General features: G+C 45.6%; 3 protein-coding genes across 6 annotated transcripts; 2 read left to right on the top strand and 1 right to left on the bottom strand.

Moving 5' to 3' along the window:
* Positions 1–513: 513 nt before the first annotated feature.
* LOC108024021 (WD repeat-containing protein 46) lies at positions 514–2,566 on the top strand. The gene is made up of 2 exons (XM_017093782.3): positions 514–2,296; positions 2,355–2,566. The coding sequence occupies exons 1-2, from the start codon at positions 614–616 to the stop codon at positions 2,496–2,498; spliced, it is 1,827 nt and encodes a 608-aa protein (XP_016949271.1). The 5' UTR covers positions 514–613; the 3' UTR covers positions 2,499–2,566.
* LOC108024020 (testis-expressed protein 10 homolog) lies at positions 2,505–4,601 on the bottom strand. Its single transcript, XM_017093781.3, has one exon. The coding sequence runs from the start codon at positions 4,504–4,506 to the stop codon at positions 2,593–2,595; it is 1,914 nt and encodes a 637-aa protein (XP_016949270.1). The 5' UTR covers positions 4,507–4,601; the 3' UTR covers positions 2,505–2,592.
* A 1,059-nt stretch (positions 4,602–5,660) lies between these two features.
* LOC108023959 (glutamate--cysteine ligase) lies at positions 5,661–22,319 on the top strand. 4 transcript variants are annotated; one of them, XM_017093664.3, is made up of 6 exons: positions 5,661–5,818; positions 6,239–6,413; positions 18,969–19,595; positions 19,666–20,831; positions 20,906–21,087; positions 21,149–22,319. In XM_017093664.3, the coding sequence occupies exons 3-6, from the start codon at positions 18,971–18,973 to the stop codon at positions 21,336–21,338; spliced, it is 2,163 nt and encodes a 720-aa protein (XP_016949153.1). In that variant the 5' UTR covers positions 5,661–5,818; positions 6,239–6,413; positions 18,969–18,970; the 3' UTR covers positions 21,339–22,319. The 4 variants fall into 4 exon arrangements, with proteins under 4 accessions (XP_016949153.1, XP_043949574.1, XP_016949154.1 ...); XM_044093639.2 differs by lacking the exon at positions 6,239–6,413 and having other exon boundaries at positions 5,668–5,818; XM_017093665.3 differs by lacking the exons at positions 5,661–5,818; positions 6,239–6,413 and adding an exon at positions 15,915–16,034.
* Positions 22,320–22,433: the final 114 nt, after the last annotated feature.

Consider the following 22,433-nt stretch of genomic DNA (forward strand, 5'->3'; position numbering starts at 1 on the left):
TTTTCGATGTACGCCTTGATTTGGCCAAGTTACGATCAAAAAACCACTAAAAATAAGCCAAAATCGAAATCCCAAAAAATGCTGATGTAAAAAAAAATTTTCAAAAATTAAATATTGCTTAAAGTGATGGGGATCGTTAGCAGAGGTCGCCAGCTGCTCAAAACAGTCACTCTTTTCGATGTACGCCTTGATTTGTCCAAGTTACGATCAAAAAAACACTAAGAAATGAGTATTTTTAACTAAAATCGAAATCCCAAAAAGTGCTGAAGTACCCCCTTACAAAAAATGGTAACTTTTAAAAAATTGGATATTTCTTAAAATGGTGGGGATCGTTAGCAGAAGTCGCAAGCTGCTCAAAACTTTCGGAATTTTATCTGTTTGCTTGAATTGGGCAAACCAAAATGTTTAATAAATTTCAAACTGCGCGGGCAGTGACCTATGTATTTTAGTATTTTTTAGTGTTTCAGGCCGCATCAATCGAAATGGCCTAACGCCACCTGGCCAGCAGCTGATGCGAAGAAGAAGAAGCAGCACGTGCACGTTGTTGTCGAATTTGAATTAGTTTTGTTTTTAGCCAGATTTTAAGTTAATACCGCCTTGCTGCGCCAGCAAAATGACCAAAACAGCGCCAAAGGGGCGCCCAAAGGCCAAGACGCCCTACAAACGCTACTTTGAGGCGGAAAAGGACTCGAAAACGGACAACGACGGCGGGGGCCTGGAATACGTGAAACTGAAGAGCAAAAACCAACAGAATTTCGTCGGAGATTTCATCAAGATGAATGATAAGGCCAAGAAGCCGCGTCCCCAGAAGGCTCCGGCCAAGCCCACACAAAAAGAGCTGGAGCCCAAGCCCAAGAAGAACCCGATTCCCGAGGAGATCCTCCAGAAGTACTCACGTGGCGAGCAAGTGCAGCCAAAGGGCGTGAAGACGCGCCACTTCAAGGAGCAGCAGACGCGCAAGGAGGTCTACCTCGAGTATGCCACCGAGCAGGCGGCCCGAACGGAGCTGCTGCTCCAGGAAACCGCTGGACAACTGGAGGCCGACGAGGGCGAAACCACCGCCGAGTACAGACAGTCCCAGATAGCCGACAACGTGGACCTGCAGTCGTCGGCCAAGCATTTCCAGCTGAACATGGAGTTCGGCCCCTACCAAATGCGATACACCAAGAACGGCAGGCATTTGCTGCTCGGCGGCCGGCGCGGGCATGTGGCCGCCTTCGATTGGGTTACCAAGCGGCTGCACTGCGAATTCAATGCCATGGAGAGCGTCGAGGATGTCCAGTGGCTGCATGTGCCCACCATGTTCGCCGTGGCCCAGAAGACCTGGGTCTATTTCTACGACAAGAAGGGCACCGAACTGCATTGCATCAAGCGGCTGAACCGGGTCAATCGCCTGGACTTCCTGCCCTACCACTTCCTTCTGGCCGCCGGCAACAGTGCTGGCTATGCATCCTGGCTGGACGTCTCCATTGGCGAGCTGGTGGGTAATTTCAACACCGGCTTGGGCGATATACGCATGATGCGCCACAATCCCCGGAACGGAGTGCTCTGCATTGGCGGCGGTCGCGGCGTGGTGTCCATGTGGTCGCCCAAGGTTCGTGAGCCGCTGGCCAAGCTGCTGTGCCATTCGACAGCCATGACAGCGCTGACCGTGGATCCCAAGGGCCAGCATCTGGTCACCGCCGGTCTGGATCGGGCTGTGAAGGTGTGGGACATCCGCATGCTGGTCCACGACAAGCCGCTGACTCACTTCCAACTGCGCCTGGCCGCCAACGAGCTGGATGTCTCGCAGCGCGGCATGCTGGCGCTTTCGCAGGGCACCTATCTGGAGACCTACTCGGATCTGCTCTCCGGCGGCGGATCGGGCGACGGAACGCGGCTGCCCTACCTCCGCCAGCGCTGCGATGCCTTTGTCCACGGTCTGCGTTTCTGCCCGTACGAAGATGTGCTCGGCGTGGCCACCGCCAAGGGCTTCCAATCGCTGTTAGTGCCTGGCTCTGGGGAGCCCAACTTCGATGCCCTGGAGGACAATCCTTACGAGACATCGAAGCAGCGACGGGAGCACGAGGTGCACGCCCTGCTTGAGAAGATTCCGCCCGAGCTGATTACCCTGGACCCGCTAGAGATCACCGGCGTAGATGCACCCACGCTGCAGGAGAAGATCGATGCCAAGAGGAAGCTGTTTCACGTGAAGGCGCCTCGCATCAACATGAAGCCGCGCCACAAGATGAAGGGACGTGGCGGTACTGCAAAGGCGGCGCGCAACAAGCAGATCGTCAAGGATGCCAAGCGCAAGGTGAGCGGGAGGTCCACTTTTCTTGAAACCCTTTATCTAATAACTCTTTCGCCTGCAGGAGTTCATTGCCGAGGTGAGGGAGGCCAAGAAGACCGTGATCAAGCAGCACACAACCAAGGAGGGTGCCAAGGGCAAGGCCAAGGCACCGCGCTCCGTCCTCGATCGGTTCAAACCCAAGCCCCCCAAGAAACAGAAGACCTGAGAATAGTTCGTCTTAAGCAAGAGGAATATAATGTATACATTAAACTATTTGTATAAGCTATACAAGAAGCTATATATATGGTGGACGGGGAGCCCTAATTATAGCCCAGCACTGCCTTCAGGTAACCAGCAATTCGACCGTTCTCCACCTGCTCCTCCAGCTGCTTGAGTGCGCACTCCAGTTTTCCCGCTTTATCAGACTCTCTGGCATAGTAAAACAAATTGAGGACGCGCTTCTGGTTCTCAAACTTGTCCTCGCCTTCGGAGTCGCCCGTGACCTGCAGCTTTGCCAGGTGGCTGATCACCTCGGGGGCAGACTGGATCAGGGCGGACATGAACACTCCATTCAGCTGGCGACAGAGCGTGGCCATGGCTCGCAACGTGGCCTCGCCCACTGTTGGCTTCAGCAGCAACTGCGGCAGATAGCATAAGAAGGGAGCGAATCTCTGCTCGCCGCCAAAGCGCTTGTACAAATCCGAATGCTCCACAATCTCGCAGAGCAGGTTGAGCACCCGAGTGGCCACGCCTTCGCGTGTGGTGAATCGCTGGCCCACATAGGCCTCAATGGATGCGGTCAGCAGGCTGGTCAAAGGCTCCGCCACGATATTCAGCAGCGAAGTGGCGTTTTCGAGCAGCAGTGGGCGCAGGGCAGCCACCACTAGGAGCTGTTGCTCCGGCGGCAGCGAATTTAGACGCTCCAAACTCTGCTGCATGTAGGAAACCAAATGCCCATACAATTGGGCCTGCTTTTCGTTGGGGCTCGGAAAGAACTTGCAGGTCAGCGGAACAATGCCCAGGTTCTGCGGCAAACAGAGTTCTCCGCCATCTACGGCTCCCTTGTCCTTGGCCGACTTCTTGGCCGCCAAAGGAATCTGCTGGTAGGGAAAACGGCTGCCGTCCTTGGACAAAAAGTTAGCCACAAACTTGTGTGCGTAGTTCTTCCTTAGCCAATCGCTCAGTTCCCTGGTGTTGTGCTCCGTTTCGTGCTGCGCGACGAGGGTCCAGAGCAGGGTCATAAGACTGATGACCACATACAGACTGGCCGCCGCGTCCTGGCTGAGCAACGGCTGTTGTGGCTGCGGACGCACCTCCAGCCAGTTGTCCTGCAGAAGCGGGAACAGCTGCTCCAAGTAGGTCTTCAGCTGCGCACCCTCGGCACTTAGCTTGGGTTCCTTGAGGATGGCGTATATGTCGCGGTTGTCCTGGGGCGTGAGACGCAGCACATTGTAGTACTGCGGACGCATCTCCTCGAAGTGAACCTCCCGGGCAAGGACTGCTTTGGCGTTCTTGGAGCTAACCAGCGTGCTGAGAATCTGCTGCAGGCGGATCAGCACCTTGGTGCGCCACTTCACGGTTGTCTGCTTGCCCTGGCCCAGGTTCAGAGTCAGGGTACGATTCGAGCGCTCGTTGTCGTGGCGGGCGCGGGAGATCATGTCGATGAAGTTGCCAATAATAACGCTGGCACTCCGCTCGGCCAGAAGAGCCGGCGGCACACGCTGCAGCAGAACGTCGAGCATGAGCAGGGAGTCCTCCTGGATGGCGGGCAGCACGTGGGTCATGGCGCAGCGCAAATAGGTGGCTATGACATGGAAGAAGGGCGCCACTGCCTGCGGCTGCAGGGCCTCCAGCAGCACGTCGAGCGTCTTGAAGGATTCCTGTCGCGCCGAGCGCTCCATGTCCAAGGCTCCGGCCGCAATGCCCTGGAACAGCTCGTTCAGATGGCCAATAAGATGGTCCGCATTGCCGGACTTCAGGGAGTCGCGCACATTGCGCAGCGCGTCCGTGCGGAACTTCACGCTGTGATGCTTCAGCCGGGAGAGCGTCTGCTTGAGATTGAGCTGCCGCTGGCCGGATTCCGTGTAGGACGACTCCTTCAGCTGCTCCCGGATCTCGATCTTGCGCACCTTGAAGTCCGTCTTGGTCACATTGAGGCCCTTGGGCAGCTTGGCGCCCTTCAGCTTCACCTTGGCCTTCTCCGCCCGCAGGTTCTTCTTGTGGTGGCCTCCCATTTTCCCAGTTCTGGAGGAGATTGGCGCAGGATTTCCGAATCAAAAACAATCAAAACATGTGCGCCTAGAAACCAGCTGGCAGCTAGGGTGACCAGAAATCTTAAAAAAAAAAAACTTTCTGGTATATACCGAAAAAATATATTTATTTTTTAAGCACTTAAGCACAGCTGGCTTAATTTTTATATTTATTTAATTTTTTTATATTTATTTGGCTGAAAGTTTAATTAGATTCCCAAAAAGTAATCAAATTTGCTTTTATTTACTGTGACAACATGAATTTTTCATAAAATTTAAATTATTTTATAGCTATTTTATACATGCAATAAATTTGGTACCAAAAAGCCTATTAGTTTTGAAAACATTCATATTAGCTTACATGCTAAACTAGTATGAGCTTGTAACTTAAATTTTAAATATACTTATTTTTCTGAAAATTAAATTGAGTCCCAAAAAGTAATCAAATTTGCTTTTATCTACTCTGACAACATGAAATTTTCATAAAAACTTAAATTATTTTAAAACTAATTTATACATGCAATAAATTTGGTACCAAAAAGGCTATAAGTTTTGAAAACATTCACTTTAGTTTACATGCTAAACTAGTACGAGCTTGTAATTTACCTAAAAAAACTTCATAAATATCATACTCATTTCTGAAAAATCGGTTTAAAATAGGTTAGCATTGAGCTATGACTTGTATAAGGATAGGAAAAACTAAGTCCTTACAGCTGGAAAGTTTTAAGGACATCATAAGGTACATAACTAGTTATGATGAAATTACAAACTCCAGAATGTTCCAGAATATGCATTCAGAGAGGGAGTACAAATTAATTAAAAAATAGCAAAAACCATACTTTCAGCTAAAACAGACTTCCACACTTTGTAATTTGTTTACGAAAATCTAATATTCGGCGAGATTAATGCCAATTCATTATGATTGTGCGAAATTAAAAATGGTAAAAAATATACAATACCTAACGAAATTAGTTAAACAAATTGAAAGCAATCAGCAAATCTATCTAGCAATCTTAGGAAAAGTCAAAAATTAACTAATTAATTAACTAAATTAAGCAACACGTGCTAGCTGGCCTATCGACCTATCGTTATCGGGTAGCAAAAAGCCCTAACGCTTGGCGCTCAGTTTTTCTCCCCCATCACCAGCTGGGCACATTCAAAATTTGTATTTAAAGTAGGAGCGTTTTATTGTTTTTTGTTCATTTTAACAACGCTGTTTACGTTGGCGGACCACTTGGCGGCAAAGGAAACGCAATTAAGTCGCGTCCGAACCAAAACTGCAAATAATACAAGCACGGTAAAATCGAGTGGAATTATTGTGAAATACCCACACACACACCACTGCACAAGAGCACTCACACCCCCACACACTCAGCACAGTTCCAATTGGAAAGAACCTTTCCGGGCGGGGGAGCACGTTTCGTTTCGCCTGAATTTCGCCCGTGATTTCAGAGATTTCTCGATCTCAATTCCGGTGGCAGCCGCATTTCTATAATTAAAACTGAAAAACTAAAACAAATAGAAAAGCATCCGTTTTTGAAAAACTTGTCCGCAATATCTGTTTACATTTAAGAGAGCGAGAGCAGCTGACGCCGCAGCTGTAAAACGTTTTAGAGGGTGTGAAGTGAGGAAAACACGCGACCCGCTAATGCAATCATTTGTTATTTTATTTTTTGTTCTTGTAATAATCAAGTAATCGTGACTTCGATTTCGATAGAAATACACACACACCCACCCACCCACGCACAGACACGGTGTCAGCAACAAAATAAAGGAGACCGTGAGAGAGAGCAAAAACAGCGGTAAATTCGGCAAATAACGTTACACAACCCACCAAAAGTGCAGCACCAGAGAGCGGCAGAACGAGAGCCAGAGAGGGAGCGCAAAAGGAGGTCAGTGCACATATTTAAATAAAATATTAATCGCTAGTGAATGCCTAGTGGGGAAAATAGGGCTTCCGAGCCTGTGTTTTGTGATCTTCCAAAGTGTTGGCACGCAAGTGGTTCCCATCGCATTATACAAATAAGGCGACCTGTGGAATATTTTCGGAAAGACGCAGTGGCGGATCCAGTAGGCTTTTTATGCGACACTTTTTGTAGCATACTTTTGAAAAAGCCAAATTCTGGATGCGTATTTTTTAAAAAATGTACCCGCATTGTTTATTATCAGTAGGTTGGCTCTGCGAAGTGTCAACTTTGCGGATACGCAACAGCTGAGAGGACACTTCTTATTGGAACGAGAACGCGCGCGTGTACCGTTGCTTTTGTTTGCGTTTGCGTTTGCCTTTTGTTTGCGCGTGTGTGCGTTTGCGCCTTCCCTTTTCGCCGGTAGGTGGTTGTTGCTGTTCCCCCCCCCCGCCCGTCTTGTTGTTGCTATTACTGGCATTTCATTTAACACTAGTGACGCGGCAGGTTTTATAATGATTTCGCTCAAAGCGGGTCAAAGAGCCAAGACCTTGGGCTCCGTTCGGCCCACAGCAGTGGGCAAGGTATTAGGAGCTTCCAGAAGAATTTCCAATCTTGTAATCTTGTATTTTAACTGTATCAGGAAGTGATCTTCTGTTTATAAATATTAATATTTACAGAGTAGTGACAGCTAAATTTTGTCAAGTGTTGGTTCTCAATATATTTATTTAATAGTTATTGTCTAAGAAAAGCCATGATAAAATCATCACTTTAATAAAAGATCATTTTTAAAAGGTAAAGTATATAAAAGGCTAAATATTTGGAGCTTCCAGAATAATTTAAAAACTTGTAATTTTATGAATATCTGTATCAAGAAGGGATCTTTAAAAATATTAATATTTGCAGAATAGTCACGGCTAGCGTTGCTTTTAAACTTAAACATAGTTATTTATTAGTTATTGTTTAGGAAAACTCATCATAACATCATGGTATTTACAACAGATCATCTTAAATGGCAAACAAATAATATGAAAAGTATTCTGAACAGTTGACCGATTTATTACCACTTTGCTTGCTAATTGTCTGGCTGGCGCTGTAAATAATTGTGTCTGTGGGTACATTTTGTAAATGCGTAATTACCAGGGCGGCCGAGTACTACAACTACTTTTTGTTTTGTATTGATTTTCTATGTTTGCCGTAATTACCGGGCAGTTCGATTTTAAGTACCCACCGCACTTTGCTGTGTATCTTATGGTGTGCGGTTGTTGTGGTCGCAGCCTTGACATTCGTTCATTTTAATGGGCATGCGATTTACACCCGTTTTTTCTTGCCCTTTATCCGGTTTTTTTTTGTCGTCTATACATACATATGTTCATTTTCGGCTGGGAATCGGGCGACCTTGGGTGGAAACTTCTGGCACTCGCGGATTCTCCCGCCTGGCGTGACCAATCGCAGAGGGTGGCGCTGCATTGGGCTCCTAATCATTCCGGGTTGTGCCGAGTCACTGTTTGCCGGCCAAAGTGACGTCACCAGCACGCGAGCAGATTGCTCATACGCCGCGTTCGCCGGAGCGTCAATGGGGTATTCCTCTCCAGCTACGCCCCCGCCCCCGCCCCCGATGGCAAAGATCCCCCCGTGGAGGAGCAGAGGAGAATAACCAGAAATGCCGCAATTTCACCACAATATGCAAAGCTTCCGGCTGACGTCATAGCAGGATAGAGGGGATAAAAGGGAGGAGAAGTAGTGGAGAAAGAGGGAGGCGGCGAAAAACAAAACATCATATCACGTTGCTTTCCTGATCTATCAGCATGAACACGCAGAAATATCTCACGAATTATAGCCGTGACTCACGGCGCTACAGTGGGGATTCTTTGCGGTGAACGGAACTCAGTCATTCCCTTTTATCATAATATATTATATATACCTCTTACAAACCTCTAGGAATCTCTTCTTTTTCATTGTTTATCCAGTAAATATTTACAAAAACACATTGGGACGGAAATAGTTGTGCTAAACAGAGTGCCCACTGTACTTCCCCTCCCTGGCCCACGCACCTCACGATCAATTACGACTGTTTGTTGTTTGATAGCGGCGTGCGAAAAGCAATCAAAGCTTTTCAATGTCTCCCCCAGTTGTTATGACATTTGCAATTATTATCGCACCATGACTTGCCCCGAGAGCCAGCTGTAATAGATATGCACAATGTATCTTGTATCTATATGTACACACTTCAACTAGATAAGCACATTACGCATACGACCGGGCTCCGCTCAGACAGCGCCATTTGGCCTTGCCTTAAGTTGGCCTTCATTGAGCGGCCTAATCCCAGCCATTGTCACGCACCGAAAAGCCACTCGAAGTGCCATAGGCATTTGCTACACAGAGCGAAAAAAAGCTGAAGTGGGCATGATATTTTAAACACATTAATGGAGTGCTTTTGTCATCGTTTGCCCATCGGGGTGTTCTGCTTTAGGGGCTGTTATCTGGGCTATATCAGCCTGATATTTAAAGTATATTAAGTAAATGTTTTATCATGGAGTTTTAGAGCTTGTTATCTGGGCTATATCAGCATGATATTTGAAATATATTAAAAATGTATTTTTATCTTGATTTTCCATCAATTGGTGGGTTGTAGGAGTTGTTATCTGGGCTATATCACCATGATATTTTGAAAAAAGTAATGTGATATCTCAAAACCATTAGAGATATATTAATAGAGGGCACTTATCATGGTTTTTCCAATAATAAGTTGGGAGTTAGGCTTATCACACTGATATTTTGAAAAAATTAATGGGATATCTCAAAACTTTTAGATATACATTAAAGAAGTGCCTTTATCATGGTTTTTTCATTAATACGTTGAGATTTAAGGGCTGTTATCTGGGCTATATCAGCATGATTCTTAAATTAGATAAAATAAATGTTTCTTCATGCTCTTTCCATCAACTCGTGGAGTTGCATAGATTATTATCTGGGCCATATCATGGAAAACATTAATATGATTAATGAATTGATATTAATATCTCAAAACTTTTAGAAATATATTAAAGGAGTGCTTTTATCACGGTTTTCCCATAAAATAATGAGATTAGGGCGCTGTTATCTGGGCGTTATCAGCATGATATTGGGAACAAATTTATATGATATCTGAAAACCTTAGGAAAGTAGATTATTTTCTGCTTTTGTTCTGTGTAGATTTAGGCCCCGCTTTCCGCCAGGTGACAATTGCTGATGCGCATTAGCGGCCAACTTGTTTGAGCAATCGCTTTTATAGCCAGATTGTTATTATTACCCGTGATTGCTATCGTTTTTTAGTGCACGTTGTGTCCTTGCTTTGTTTTTAGTATGGTAGTGGTTAAATAACGAACATGTAAATCAAAATACCATATGGGTTCTTGGATAATAATTCAAGTTTCAAGTTATTTGTAATTATTTTTCAAGTTTTTGCAATGCTTCTAAGGAGCATACCACTCAAGATTTAAGGCCCTTTACAAAGTATTTTATTAGTTTCCCCAAGTTTGATAAATTCGGCAGCTACGAAAAACCAGAAGCCGTAAACATTTCACATAAACACAAATTAAATGGAAAAATTTTAAGTACCTCACTAGAACCCAGAAGCTATTAAGTGTTCCTGTAAGTGATGATGATATAAAGACTAGGTGTATTCAAGTTTCTAGATTGGTTTTTCCTTATAACGAGTAAAAGGAGCGTTATAATGAGACTTTGTGATATTTTTCGAGACTTAGTCGTTCTCAAATCGCGATCTCGTGACTTTGCGACTTTGGAAGTTCCCCCGGCGCTACGATCTTAACTCGAACTTCATTAATCATCAGGAAATGAATTTCAGCAGCCAAATGCGATAAGTCACATGTTTGTTAGCTGGGCTTTTTGTTTCCCCCCTTTTGTTTTGTTTTCCTCCGTTGCTGCTGTTATGGCTTTGCACTGGCATTAAGTTAATTGCTTTATGATTTTAACGATTCGCACACACAAACTAAGGGATTTTACTGGATCCCAGTGACATTTCCGCAGGCCATGGGCACTCGAAGCCCTCCATCATTGGATCCCAACTGTCGGCCTGGCCAACACTTGGTAGACTGGCCCCGGCCTCTGTGTTGGTCTACCACAAATGCGACATGGCTTTAAGCAAACAAACAACTGTTTTTCAATTAGCAATCTTCATTCGAAAACAGGCAAACACATACGGAGAAATTAAGAAAAAAAGAATACATCTGGTTGCGCAAGAGCGTCACATGACTCACATTGTCCCCGGCCTCCGGCCAGATTGTTTGGCTTGGATTCCATCCATAACAACTATGTGTATCTCCATTGTTTCGACACTTTCGCCATCGAGTGCGTCACTCCTGGGCTCGTTCTGGACACTTGTTTGCACTCTATTTTGCGCAATTGAACGATGGACGACTGCGGCTAATTAAACAACGACCGACAGCGAATTCAAATAAATGTGTACTCGTATTTGCATATGGATACGCATTTATTTGCACAAGTGCATCAACTGGCAGCGAAAACAATTAGCGGCCAACGAAAAAGGCAACGGAAAAGGCACCGAAAATGATTAAGCCATTGACACACACGTGCTCTTGCCATTTAAAGCGTGAAAAGTGGGCGAGAACCGGGGAGGGTGAGGCCGGGGCGCGGTATTATAAAATGTTTGCTAATTTGTATAATAAAAACACCAGTCGCGTCTGTAGAAAGATACACACTCCAGGGATACGTAGGCGTCTGCGAAAATAAACAAACAAAATGGGGAAAAATACACCAAGGTAGGCTAACCCAAGGTTAGGGAAAAGTTGGGATCGAAGAGGAAAAATTAAACATATTTAAGATCGTAAAGTTGGCCATAATATATATAAGTATAAAGGCTCTTTTAGCATTCGGTTAATAGCTGTGAATTCCATGCCTATCTAAACCTTTACACACTGATAAGCTTAACCTTGGGTTAAACCTAATGTCAAAGCAATTAAAGTTTTATGATTTGGTTTATTTGGAAAAAGTTGAAAAGCGAACCGCTATGAAGAATATCTAAAATCCATAAGTTTGATATAAATTTTAATGAAATCAAATCAATGCTTAAAATATGCTGATAAACTTAACCTTAGGTTAAAGTATTTTTATTTGGTTTATTTGCTGAGAAGCAAGAGTTGAAGATGATCTAAAATCAAGAGGCTTGATACCCATTTTAATTACATCTGTAAAGAGGTTTTATAACCTTTGGTAAACTTCTGAACTCTAATAGGGTTAACCTTTGGTTAAAGTTTTTGTCAAAAATTTAAAAGTATTAAATTGTTGCTTTTTTGAGTTAAATGGAACATCTAAAAAAAAAGCTTGATTCCCATGTTAATCTATAGGGAGCTCTACTAACACCCAACTCACTTATCCAAACCTCCGGTTACAGGGCATGCCAATGGCTAAACTATGTCATTTAATAGGTATTCATTAAATGTGTATCGTGGCCTACCCTTCTTCTTATAATTGTACACTATCCGCTGACAATCAATTAGGAAATTAATATTTTGCTGACGTGTACGGGGTCTCGTCTTTCGAATTCCTCGCCAGACGGAGCTCTTCGCTCCGGTTCCCACATGCATAATACACGCCTCCGGCCGGGCCGGGCCCCCAGAGCCCCCGGAATGCGGCGGACCCCCCTGTAGCACCCGGCACAATATCCCCTCGAACCCCATAATCCCCGCGTAATCCCCGGCGCGGCGACTGCCATGGCCAAAGCGCATTTATTACGTCGCAATTCAGTGCGCCGACGACCGTTTTATGAGTCGTATACGTAATCTGTCCGTTATCTTATTATTTTTCCTATGCACTTTGCTTTCGGGGGGCACTCGGGAGGGAACTTTTCCGCCTCCCCCCAACTCGGGGAACTGGAGATGCGGGCTCATCGCATTCTCAAGAGTTGCAACTCACTCGAAATTGCGATGTCGAGGGCTGCGATTTGGATGTATCTGCCATCTGCACACAGTTCTCGCCCCTTTGGCGCTCTCTCACTGATTCGAAATGGGAAATGGGTTTGTTTTCTGTTTCACTGGCCGTCTGGCGACCCTGAAAAAGCATGGCAAAGGCATCCCAGTGGCTCAGTGTGTGTGTTTGCTTTGCCTTTTCTATTGCTTCTTTCCGCATTCGATTCGAAATTCTGACTGTACACACGGAAAAGGCAATGTTTGCTAAACAATAGCGCGTCACTCTACAAAATAGATCCACTACATAGCTACAGATATGGGGAAAAACGAAGGAATGTGATGTGTGATGATTTTATTATCTATTACTAAAGAACATTATACATATTTTGTATGAGGTAAGCGGGAAGCCAATATATATATCATCTTAGGAGGACTTTTATTTTATTTCAGGCATTGACTTTCAGTTATCAGAATCATATAATTTTCCCTTTTTTTTCGGTGTATTTAAGGCGGATGTTGCGATTCGCTTGGTTTCCGTTTGGACATCATGTTCATGTGCCTTGTCACCGGTGAATGACTGCTGATTGACTGCTGATTTGGCGACGCCATTTGCAGACCCCTGAAACCAAGTAAAATCACATTGCGTATACGCCGTGTAGTGCGCATTGGAAAAACCTTCAACAGTCCAAATTTCGGGCGAAATTCCACACGAACCCGGGGACAACAGATAAAGGGTTGTAATCAGTCTCGGCTCGCTTTTCTGCCCACCATATGCCGCCTCCCATGAACCGAGCCTATCAGTCAGCCGGTCAGTTATGCGACTTCCCAGCTGCTCTTCATGGTCTTGTAATGTGTGTCGCACGCAGAGTGGCTGCCTGGCAGAGCCAGTGACTCATCCCCCGGCTCCTGGCCAACTTTGCGCAGTTTTAAATCTAACAAACACAGCCGCAAACTGGTATCATATTGGCCTCTCGCGCCCACTGTTTTCATAGATGACACGGCAGAAAGCGGGAAACGCAAGAGGCACAAGTGAAAATTAAAAAGTGAAAATCATTGTGGGGCTGCCCTTCGTCAGTTTCGATTGCGTTGGTCAGGATCGCAAATCAGGCCTCAGAAAGCCGAACAGCGGTGTTCTCCTATTGTAAATGCACTTACAAATGGCTCTGTGAGGGCGTTGATTTAAGGCGAACGTGCTAAACTCAAAATGTGCACATTAATTAGCAGCCTCAAAAGCTGGCAAACAAAAAAGGGGGGAAAAAGAGCGAGATTCGTGAGAGCAATTTGTTTTTTGCACAGAAAATTGCATTTTATATTTAGAATTCTAATGCTTAGGTCAGCAGAAGCAAGAGGGAATCGTATAGGGGTTGTATAAAAAATAATATCAGGAAGAAATTGAATAAATATGATACAGTATTAGAATACAAAAAGGTTATAAGTTAATCTAGCTGAGGCCCTGTGATAAAGAAAGGGGAAACAACATAATCGTTATAGAGGGGATGGTGACTTACCCTCCAGAAGTTTGTCGTATAAGGGTTATATAAAAAATAACAAAAGGATGAAACTGAATAGATATGATAAAAATATAATGAAATAATAATACAAAAAGGGTTGAAATGATAAGGAAATCTAGCCTTGTTAAAGGGATTATTTCCCAAGGATTGTAATAAAATACGATGGTTCAGAAATGTGCCTAATCCCAAGTGAAAGATAAAAGTTAAATTGAATGATAAATATAGGAAAAAAAACTGAATAATTATAATACAAATAATTATAATACAAGTATAATACAAAACGGTCTAGCTAAAGCCCTAAGATAAAGACAACTTCTAGACTTGTGGAAGGGAAAAGTTCCTACGATTGCAATGAAATACCCGCTATAAAGGCGGTGACTTACCTTCCAGTAATTTACCTAATCCCCAGCGAGAGATAAAGGCTGGGGCCCCGCGGCGCACTGCAATTACCGAATGAGGGGCACTTGGGGCCCCTTATCCAACCCCATATAACGCCATACCATATATGGGCCCGGTATGTGCGAGCTGGGCAAGCTTGTGCAACCGAGACTTATCTAAGCGCATTTGCATCGTCGCAGTAAGTCAGGCAGCAAGTCAACCACCCACCCCAGCTACCCAGCTCCGGGCCAGGAAACTAGGAACCACGGAACCCAGAACCCCGAACCCCGAACCCCGAACCCACAAGAAGATACCCCTAAAGTGGCCACTCGAAAGCACTCCCGGCCGAATCTTTCGTTCCGCGTCGAACCTGTTGACTGTTTTCGAGTTCCCAATCGACGGGTTGCCAGCTGTGATAGAGGATCTCAAAGGTGCAGGAATTAGGGCGATAAGTATTTCGTTTTGGAGGCAGGAAGGTGGTCATACAACCGTTCGTAAATAAACCACAGCCGACTGATGGAAAGATTAATTGCCATGTTATAATAAAATCAAATATAATGATAAGGCGGCCAGATAGGAAATTCCACAAGAGCTGGGGTTAAGATGATAAGTTTAGAAGCAGGCAATCGATATAAATAAACCATAACCATATGCGAGCGAAAGGAGGGGAGTACAGGTGTGCCTATAAAGACTGTCCCTGAAAGCCGAAGGCCGCGAAGGCTGCGAGCGGCTATTAGACTTGCCGTATTGAATTATCTTCGGTGTAATTGACCGCCAATAAGGTGGACTGATGGATCGCATTACCCGAGTGATTGCAAAGTCTAAGTAAATACTGGTACAGAAAGGGGGTGGATATCAGGTTTTTTCGAACACTGAACACTGCATTTTTGGACTCGATTCGAAGCTGGGGTTCTGCGGAATGCAACGCTGGCCCTGCACCTGCGACGGGACCAGAGGTTCCAGCGGTTCCAGCGATTCCACCTGGAGTGGTGCCCGCTCCGATTTCACATTCGAGCACTGAATTATGTACCGAATTAGAAGCCCCAGCCGAAGACGATGATATACTGGGGGCAATCGATGGAAATCTATGCGTTTCCTCTCCGCCACACTGAATATTATAAGCCCGGCGAAGCTTGGCTGGCAGTTATTTACAATTCAGATGTCGCTGGCTGGAGTATTTTGTGGACAAAGTAGCGCCCCTGCCCGCGCCGCAATCTCAATGGGTGGTGGGTGGTAAATCAGCGGCAACAAAGCCCCCGAAATCTATAAATATGTAGCAGCTTAATATATATAATAAACCCTTCTCGCCGGATGGCCAGATGCCTTTCCCCCGCCTGTCGAGTAATTCTAAATATAATAAATAACTGGCCAAATAATTATAATGGCACTCGATCGTTTCGAGTGCCGTCCCGTGCTCCACGGATCATTTATGGCGCGCGATCGTCGCAGATACGGCCTCCTGCCCCGTGCTCCACGCACTCCTGGCTCTTCCGCCCTGGCGGAGTGGCTTCCCAGCCCAGTGGAGTGGAGTGGCTTCCCATCACCCGCAGCTCGGACTCTTCGGTTCGTCGTCAACCGATCCGATCCGATCCGATCCGATCGACATCGCCATCGGCAGCGTACGGCTCCGTAAAAAGCCGGAGTCTGGCCGGGTGTATATTTAGTCGGTGCCTGGCCGTGGAGCGACCAAAACCGTCTGGTGTTTCGTGACCAAGAAACGGATATTGGACACCTCCAATTCCCAGTCGCAAGTGTAAATAACCAGCGAGCGAGATCCAGATCAAGGACCAAAGGTATCCCCAGCGAAAGTGAAATTCTGTGAAAGCACTTTTTTTTGAGTGAATTATTGCTGAAGTTTTGGTGATACAATATAGTAAAATCCCTATAAAGGATACTGAGTTTTCATAAAGAGAAATGCTAGTATAGACCCATGTTTAGTTTGTGTTTATTAGTTCTAATAGGGGTTTGCCTTTTAAATAAGTGAGACTAGTAGGGGATCCTACGTGTAAATCATATGGGAGTATGAAATGAGTTAAAGAAGAACTGGAGCTTAGCAAGGAGAACTATTTCTTCAAAAGTCTTAAAATAATAGGTACACATATAAAAAGAACATGAAAAACAATAGAGAGATGGGATTTCTCTTAAGAGGTCTAAATATCTTAAAACAATTAATTTAATAAAGAAACAATATTTTACTGGAATACAAATATATAAAATTCATAAATCTTTGCACAATCTTATTGAGTTAAATGTTCTTTTACTTAAAAGTATTTTTTATGTTATTTAAAAAGTCTTAAAATAATACCAATAACTAAAATTTTGAAGAATAAGGATGGGATACTCCTTACCAACTAATTTAATACAATTACAAAATTCTTTTATTCAAATACATTTAAAATATGTAATTTAATTTATTGATCTTCACACTACCTTGTTTATTTAAATGTTCTTTTACTTAAGATGCTTTTAATTTATTTAAAACAACCTTCAAAACTTAAATAGTATTTTTATTTAATATATTTGTTATTTTATTTCAAAGCTTTTCTTGCAGTAAGACTCTTGAACATACTATTAGGCACTAGGGGCTCGGCTCCCTGGCTACTTTTCCTGACTGTCAGAGATCTGTTTAAACACAGGGGGTTAGATTTCCAAAGGCATTCATCAGTTGGCAGCTGAAACATTGCCCAATCGTGTCAAGAACTCGAAACTGCCGCTCCGAATTCCGCTGTAATTTTGGCCACGATCGACTCTGCTATTATAGGCATTAAGGTGCAGTGGCACGCTCCACTGGTCGCCAGTTGGTGCGATTTCTGGCCATGATTCGGGGGCGACTGTCGGTGGTCGGGGATCGGGTGTCGGTGGTCGGTGGTCGGTGGTCGGATGGGGTGAACTGGAGTCAAGTGAAGTGGCCGGGAGTGGAGTGCTCTTTGTGTTTGCTGCTTACTTCGAGTGCTGAGGTGCTGGTTGTAAATCTGCGATCTGAAATATTCGATGCCCGCGAGTGATTCAATCAGCTCGAGTGGGGCACGGCACCTTGTCGGCTGTCTAAACACACACACACTGTGTGCTTTTCGAGTGAATACACTCAGGCGGCTGTGGAATTGTACCCACAGGCTGCCCTGCCCCTTATCAATTATTTGATTAATATTTGGTCGTCGCACCTTATCAATTAATTGAGGCAAATGCTGTAAATTGAGCGAGTGTCCAGACCAAGGAGCAAGCCAAACAATGCACTTGGCTCCGGCTCACGAGTGCACTTGGGCCCAAAAAGATAAAACGTAGGTGAAGTAACTGATTTCGGGGGAATCGGATGTGAAATTTCAGCGGCAGTCGCAGGGCATTGACTGGCCATCGGCGGAGACGGGGTTTTGGGAGTTAAGCGTGCTTGCACTGGGAGAAATGCTTGCGAAGTAAAGAAGAAATTCGGTGAAATAATATGAAGCATATTTTGGTACTTACACATGGAGCACCGTTTTTAAAATGTTTTTATTAAGTTTAATTAATTTATAAACGAATAATTTCTAAAAAGTTTTTAATTTTACAAGTTTTTTACACAGTTTTCTTGGCTCAGAAACATCATTTTCTTATTAATCTATTTGTCTTCTTTAAAAATACACAACAATTCAATTTTCTTGTTTAATTAATAATGATAAATATATAAAATAGTGTAAAATTATTTATTCAACATTTTAATTTTACAAACAAGTTTTCAATACAACATTTAATGGTTTATAAGCAATATTTTTTTATCAATCCATTTTCCTTTCTTTAAAAAATATATTACAGCCCATTTTTCTTTTTTAATATGTATTAATAAACAAATAAAATTGGTTAAAAATACTTCCTAAATTTGGAAATGTTATAATCGAGTTTTCAGTGCAATATCTTATGGCTTTAAAGCAATATTTTCCAAAATAATCTATTTTTCCTGCTTTAAAAAATATACTACATCCCCTTTTTCTTTTTTAATTAATCCTAGTAAGCAAATAATATTGGGTAAAAATACTTTCTAAAATTTCAAAATATTATAATCGAGTTTTCAGTGCAATATCTTAGGCTTACAAGCATTATTTTCTTAAAAAAGCGGTTTATTTTTCTTCTTAATATAGTGCATCCTCTTTTTCGTTTTTAAATAACATACATAAACTAACAAATTAAGCAGCTTCAAGTAGTGCTTAACTGCAGCATTTCCTGGTGCAACTCATTAAAGTAACACTCTAATCCATGTTATTATTCAATACTGATTAGATTTCGCACCGATTTGATAAGGTGAATCAAAACAATCGTGCCTGATATCGCCGAGCTTCCTTTTTCCGCATTGTGTTTTCTCTCCGTGTGTGGCCCAGCCACTTATTGTTTATGCAATTGCACTGCAAATGCAAATTACAAATTGCAATTGCATCGATTGCACTTTTCTATGTTTCGAGTGCGATTGCACAATGTGCGAGTCGGAGTGGAAATGGAAATGAAAAGCGGGGTGGCGAGCAGCGGAGAGGAGCAGTGCTGGCGGGGTGGTATTCCGGGTGATAATGGCGCAGTAGTCGTAGTAGTCTCTACCAGACGTCACACCGGATCGGTTTGGATCGGCATCGGTCCGGTCGGGGCAGCGAACACACGAAAACAACCCAAATTTAAAGGTTCCATCTACCACCTAACCCTTACCCCAACCCCGTATTAGGTTGTGAAACCCTTGAGTAACCCACCCACTCCCCTTCGTTTCCTTGCAGCAATGGGTCTACTGAGCGAGGGCAGTCCACTCTCCTGGGAGGAGACCAAGGCACTGGCGGACCACGTCCGCGAGCACGGTGTCAACCAGTTCATCAACCTGTACCACAGACTCAAGGACCGCCAGGGCGACATTCTCAAGTGGGGCGACGAGGTGGAGTACATCATTGTGAAGTTCGACGATGAGCAGAAGGTGGCCCGCGTGGCGCTGCGCGCCCAGGATCTGCTGGCCGAGCTGAACGAGAAGGAGCTGGCCGATCCCAAGGGCGTCAAGTCGCTGTGGCGTCCCGAGTACGGTGCCTACATGATCGAGGGCACTCCCGGCAAGCCCTTCGGCGGCCTGATGGCCCACTTCAACCTGGTGGAGGCCAACATGCGCTACCGTCGCGAGGAGGTCACCGAGCTGTTGGCCAAGGACGAGTGCGTCATGTCCATCACGAATTTCCCGCGCCTGGGCGCGCCGAATTTCACCTATCCCCCGGCCCAGCCGCGTCCCGAGGATCCACTCAGCTCGGCCCGCTCGCTCTACTTTCCGGACGAGGCCATCTTTCCGGGTCATCCGCGCTTCAAGACCCTCACCCGTAACATTCGCAAGCGACGCGGCGAGAAGGTGTCCATCAAGCTGAAGGGTGAGCATTCCGATGGAAAGAACTAAGAACCCAACTAAGAACCCAACTAATTGCATCTTTACCTCTGCAGTTTTCAAGGACACCAAGACCAAGCTGCCGGTGGAGGGTGCTCCGCCCGGGGAGCCCGATGTGGTGCTCCTGGACGCCATGGGCTTCGGCATGGGCTGCTGCTGCCTGCAGCTGACCTTCCAGGCCTGCAACATCACGGAGGCGCGCCGCCTCTACGACCAGCTGGCTCCCCTGTGCCCCATCATGTTGGCCCTGACGGCCGCCTCGCCCATTTACCGGGGCTACCTCACCGAGTCGGACTGCCGCTGGAATGTGATCAGCTCGTCGGTGGACTGCCGCACCGAGGAGGAACGCGGACTGGTGCCGCTGGATAAGCAAAAGTTCCGCATTGCCAAGTCGCGATACGATTCCATCGACTCGTACCTGTCGCCCGAGGGAGCCAAGTACAACGATGTGCCGCTCACCTACGATGAGACAGTGTACCAGCGTCTAATCGAGGGCGGCATCGATCATCTGCTGGCCCAGCATGTGGCCCATCTGTTCATCCGCGACACGGTGTCGCTGTTCAGCGAGAAGGTGCACCAGAACGACAACGAGGACACCGATCATTTCGAGAACATCCAGTCGACCAACTGGCAGACCATGCGCTTCAAGCCGCCGCCGCCGAACAGCTCGATTGGCTGGCGCGTGGAGTTCCGACCGTGCGAGGCGCAGATCAGTGATTTCGAGAACGCGGCCATCGTCTGCTTCGTGGTGCTGCTCACCCGGGTGATCCTCTCCTACCAGCTGAACTTCCTCACGCCGATCAGCAAGGTGGACGAGAACATGCAGACGGCCCAGAAGCGCGATGCCTGTCGCAAGGAGAAGTTCTGGTTCCGCAAATCCTCGAAGACCACCGAGCAAAGGGCGGCCAAGGCGCAGGCCCAGGCCCAAGCTCAGGCCCAGGGCCAGACCAATGGCAAGGCCACCTTGAACGGCAATGGACTGGCCAATGGCAATGGCAGCGAGAACGGCGACCAGGAGGAGCAGCAGCCTCTCACCAACGGTACGGCCAAGTTGAATGGGCATGGCAACACCAATGGCACCACCAATGGCACCACCAACGGCACCACCAACGGCACCACCAATGGCTCCTCCAATGGCGCAGATAGCGATCACACCGACACCGATGACGAGGAGAACGAGCTGTTCCAGCTGCTGTCCATCAATGAGATTTTCAATGGAAAGGTAAGGGTCCCATCTACATTTATAGAGAAGTGAATTCTTGATAGCTAATGTCATCTTCCCTCTGCCCTCCTTAGCCCAATGTGTTTCCCGGTCTGGTGCCATTGATCCGCAGCTATTTGCAGTCCATGGAGGTGGACACCGATACGCATTGCACCATTGAACAGTATCTGCGCTTTATTGAGAAGCGTGCCGCCGGCGAGCTGATCACCACGGCCACCTGGATGCGTGAGCAGGTGCTCAGCCACCCGGACTACAAGTAAGTGACACCCCCACGATATGCAATGCGAAGATTAACTAATTTCGAATCCGAATAACAGGCAAGACTCCGTGGTGAGCGAGCGCATCAACTACGATCTGCTGAAGCGCATCCAGGGCATCCAGGAGGGCAAGCAGGTGGAGCCGGCGCTGCTCGGCCAGGGCTATCATTCCAAGACGAAGACGAAAGAGTTCATTCCGCCGGCGCTGCAGAAGCAACTGGCCAAGAACGGCTGCTGCGAGGAGAAATGATCGAGGAGCGCGCTGCGGACGCGACCAACGCAGCTGGCCGCCGGTGGCCGGCGCATGTGATTCGGGTTTTGTGGGTCCGTTTGGATGTAGTGCGGCATATTGTTGAGGGCAAAGTCAAAGGCAACGGCGAAAGCGAAAGGCAACGGCAACGGCAAAACGAACCGAAACGAAGCGGATACGGAGCAACATTTATCAATATTAATTTTATAGCATAATTTAAAAAAAAAGGAAAAACGAAAAGGATTAACAATAGCGTGCACCAGGATCCTAATTGTGGACAAATGTTTTGCGGCCGTGCGTGGCCTTTGGATGAATGCGCAAAGAAGGCAGACAGCAGCAGGAGGAGGAGGATGTAGAAGGAGGAGTGTGGAGTGAGGACTGAGGACTGAGGAATGGTTATGGGGCACATGAGGATCCCCGCGCGCGGATCCCCAGCCAGCCAGGTTATCCTCCGCTTCACCAGGCTCTCGTCGTCATCGGTTTCGATGGAATTTCGGAATATCGGGATCCCCCGAGCCCTCGATCACAACTGATTTGCAATAGTTGAAAAGCTAACAAAAGAGAACTACGAAATCTACTATATACCAATGTCAAGGACTACAACAACATAAATCTCAACCAAGTGCCGTTCCGCAAGACCTACAAAAAATATGAATACAAATAGTTCAAAACGAGGCAAGGTTAAGCGTATTTCTGTTTGTTTTCGTTTACATCATATATTTATTATATTATTCCTATTCTTATAAATGCAAGTACAATGGAGAGTTGTTTTTTTTTTAATAGATCTATTTACACACACACACGCAAAACACACATATGTCTAAAAGTGGCCTGCTGTTATTAAACTAGATATGATAAGTATAACTACAAACAACACTTGTGCTATTATAATTTATTGTGTATGTGATTGTTTCACCATTATGCTACGATTATGATTTATTGTGACCACAAGCAAGCAAATAAACGGAAAAAATTGTTGAATCTTTAAACGAAATAGAATTGGGTCGTCTAGGACTCGAGGACTTTTGATAAGATGCCTTCTAGAACCGAAAAAACTGTACTTAAACACGATGTATGCCTATTAAACGTTATCAC

Source organism: Drosophila biarmipes, chromosome X, assembly GCF_025231255.1.
Source record: "Drosophila biarmipes strain raj3 chromosome X, RU_DBia_V1.1, whole genome shotgun sequence".
NCBI lineage: Eukaryota > Metazoa > Arthropoda > Insecta > Diptera > Drosophilidae > Drosophila > Drosophila biarmipes.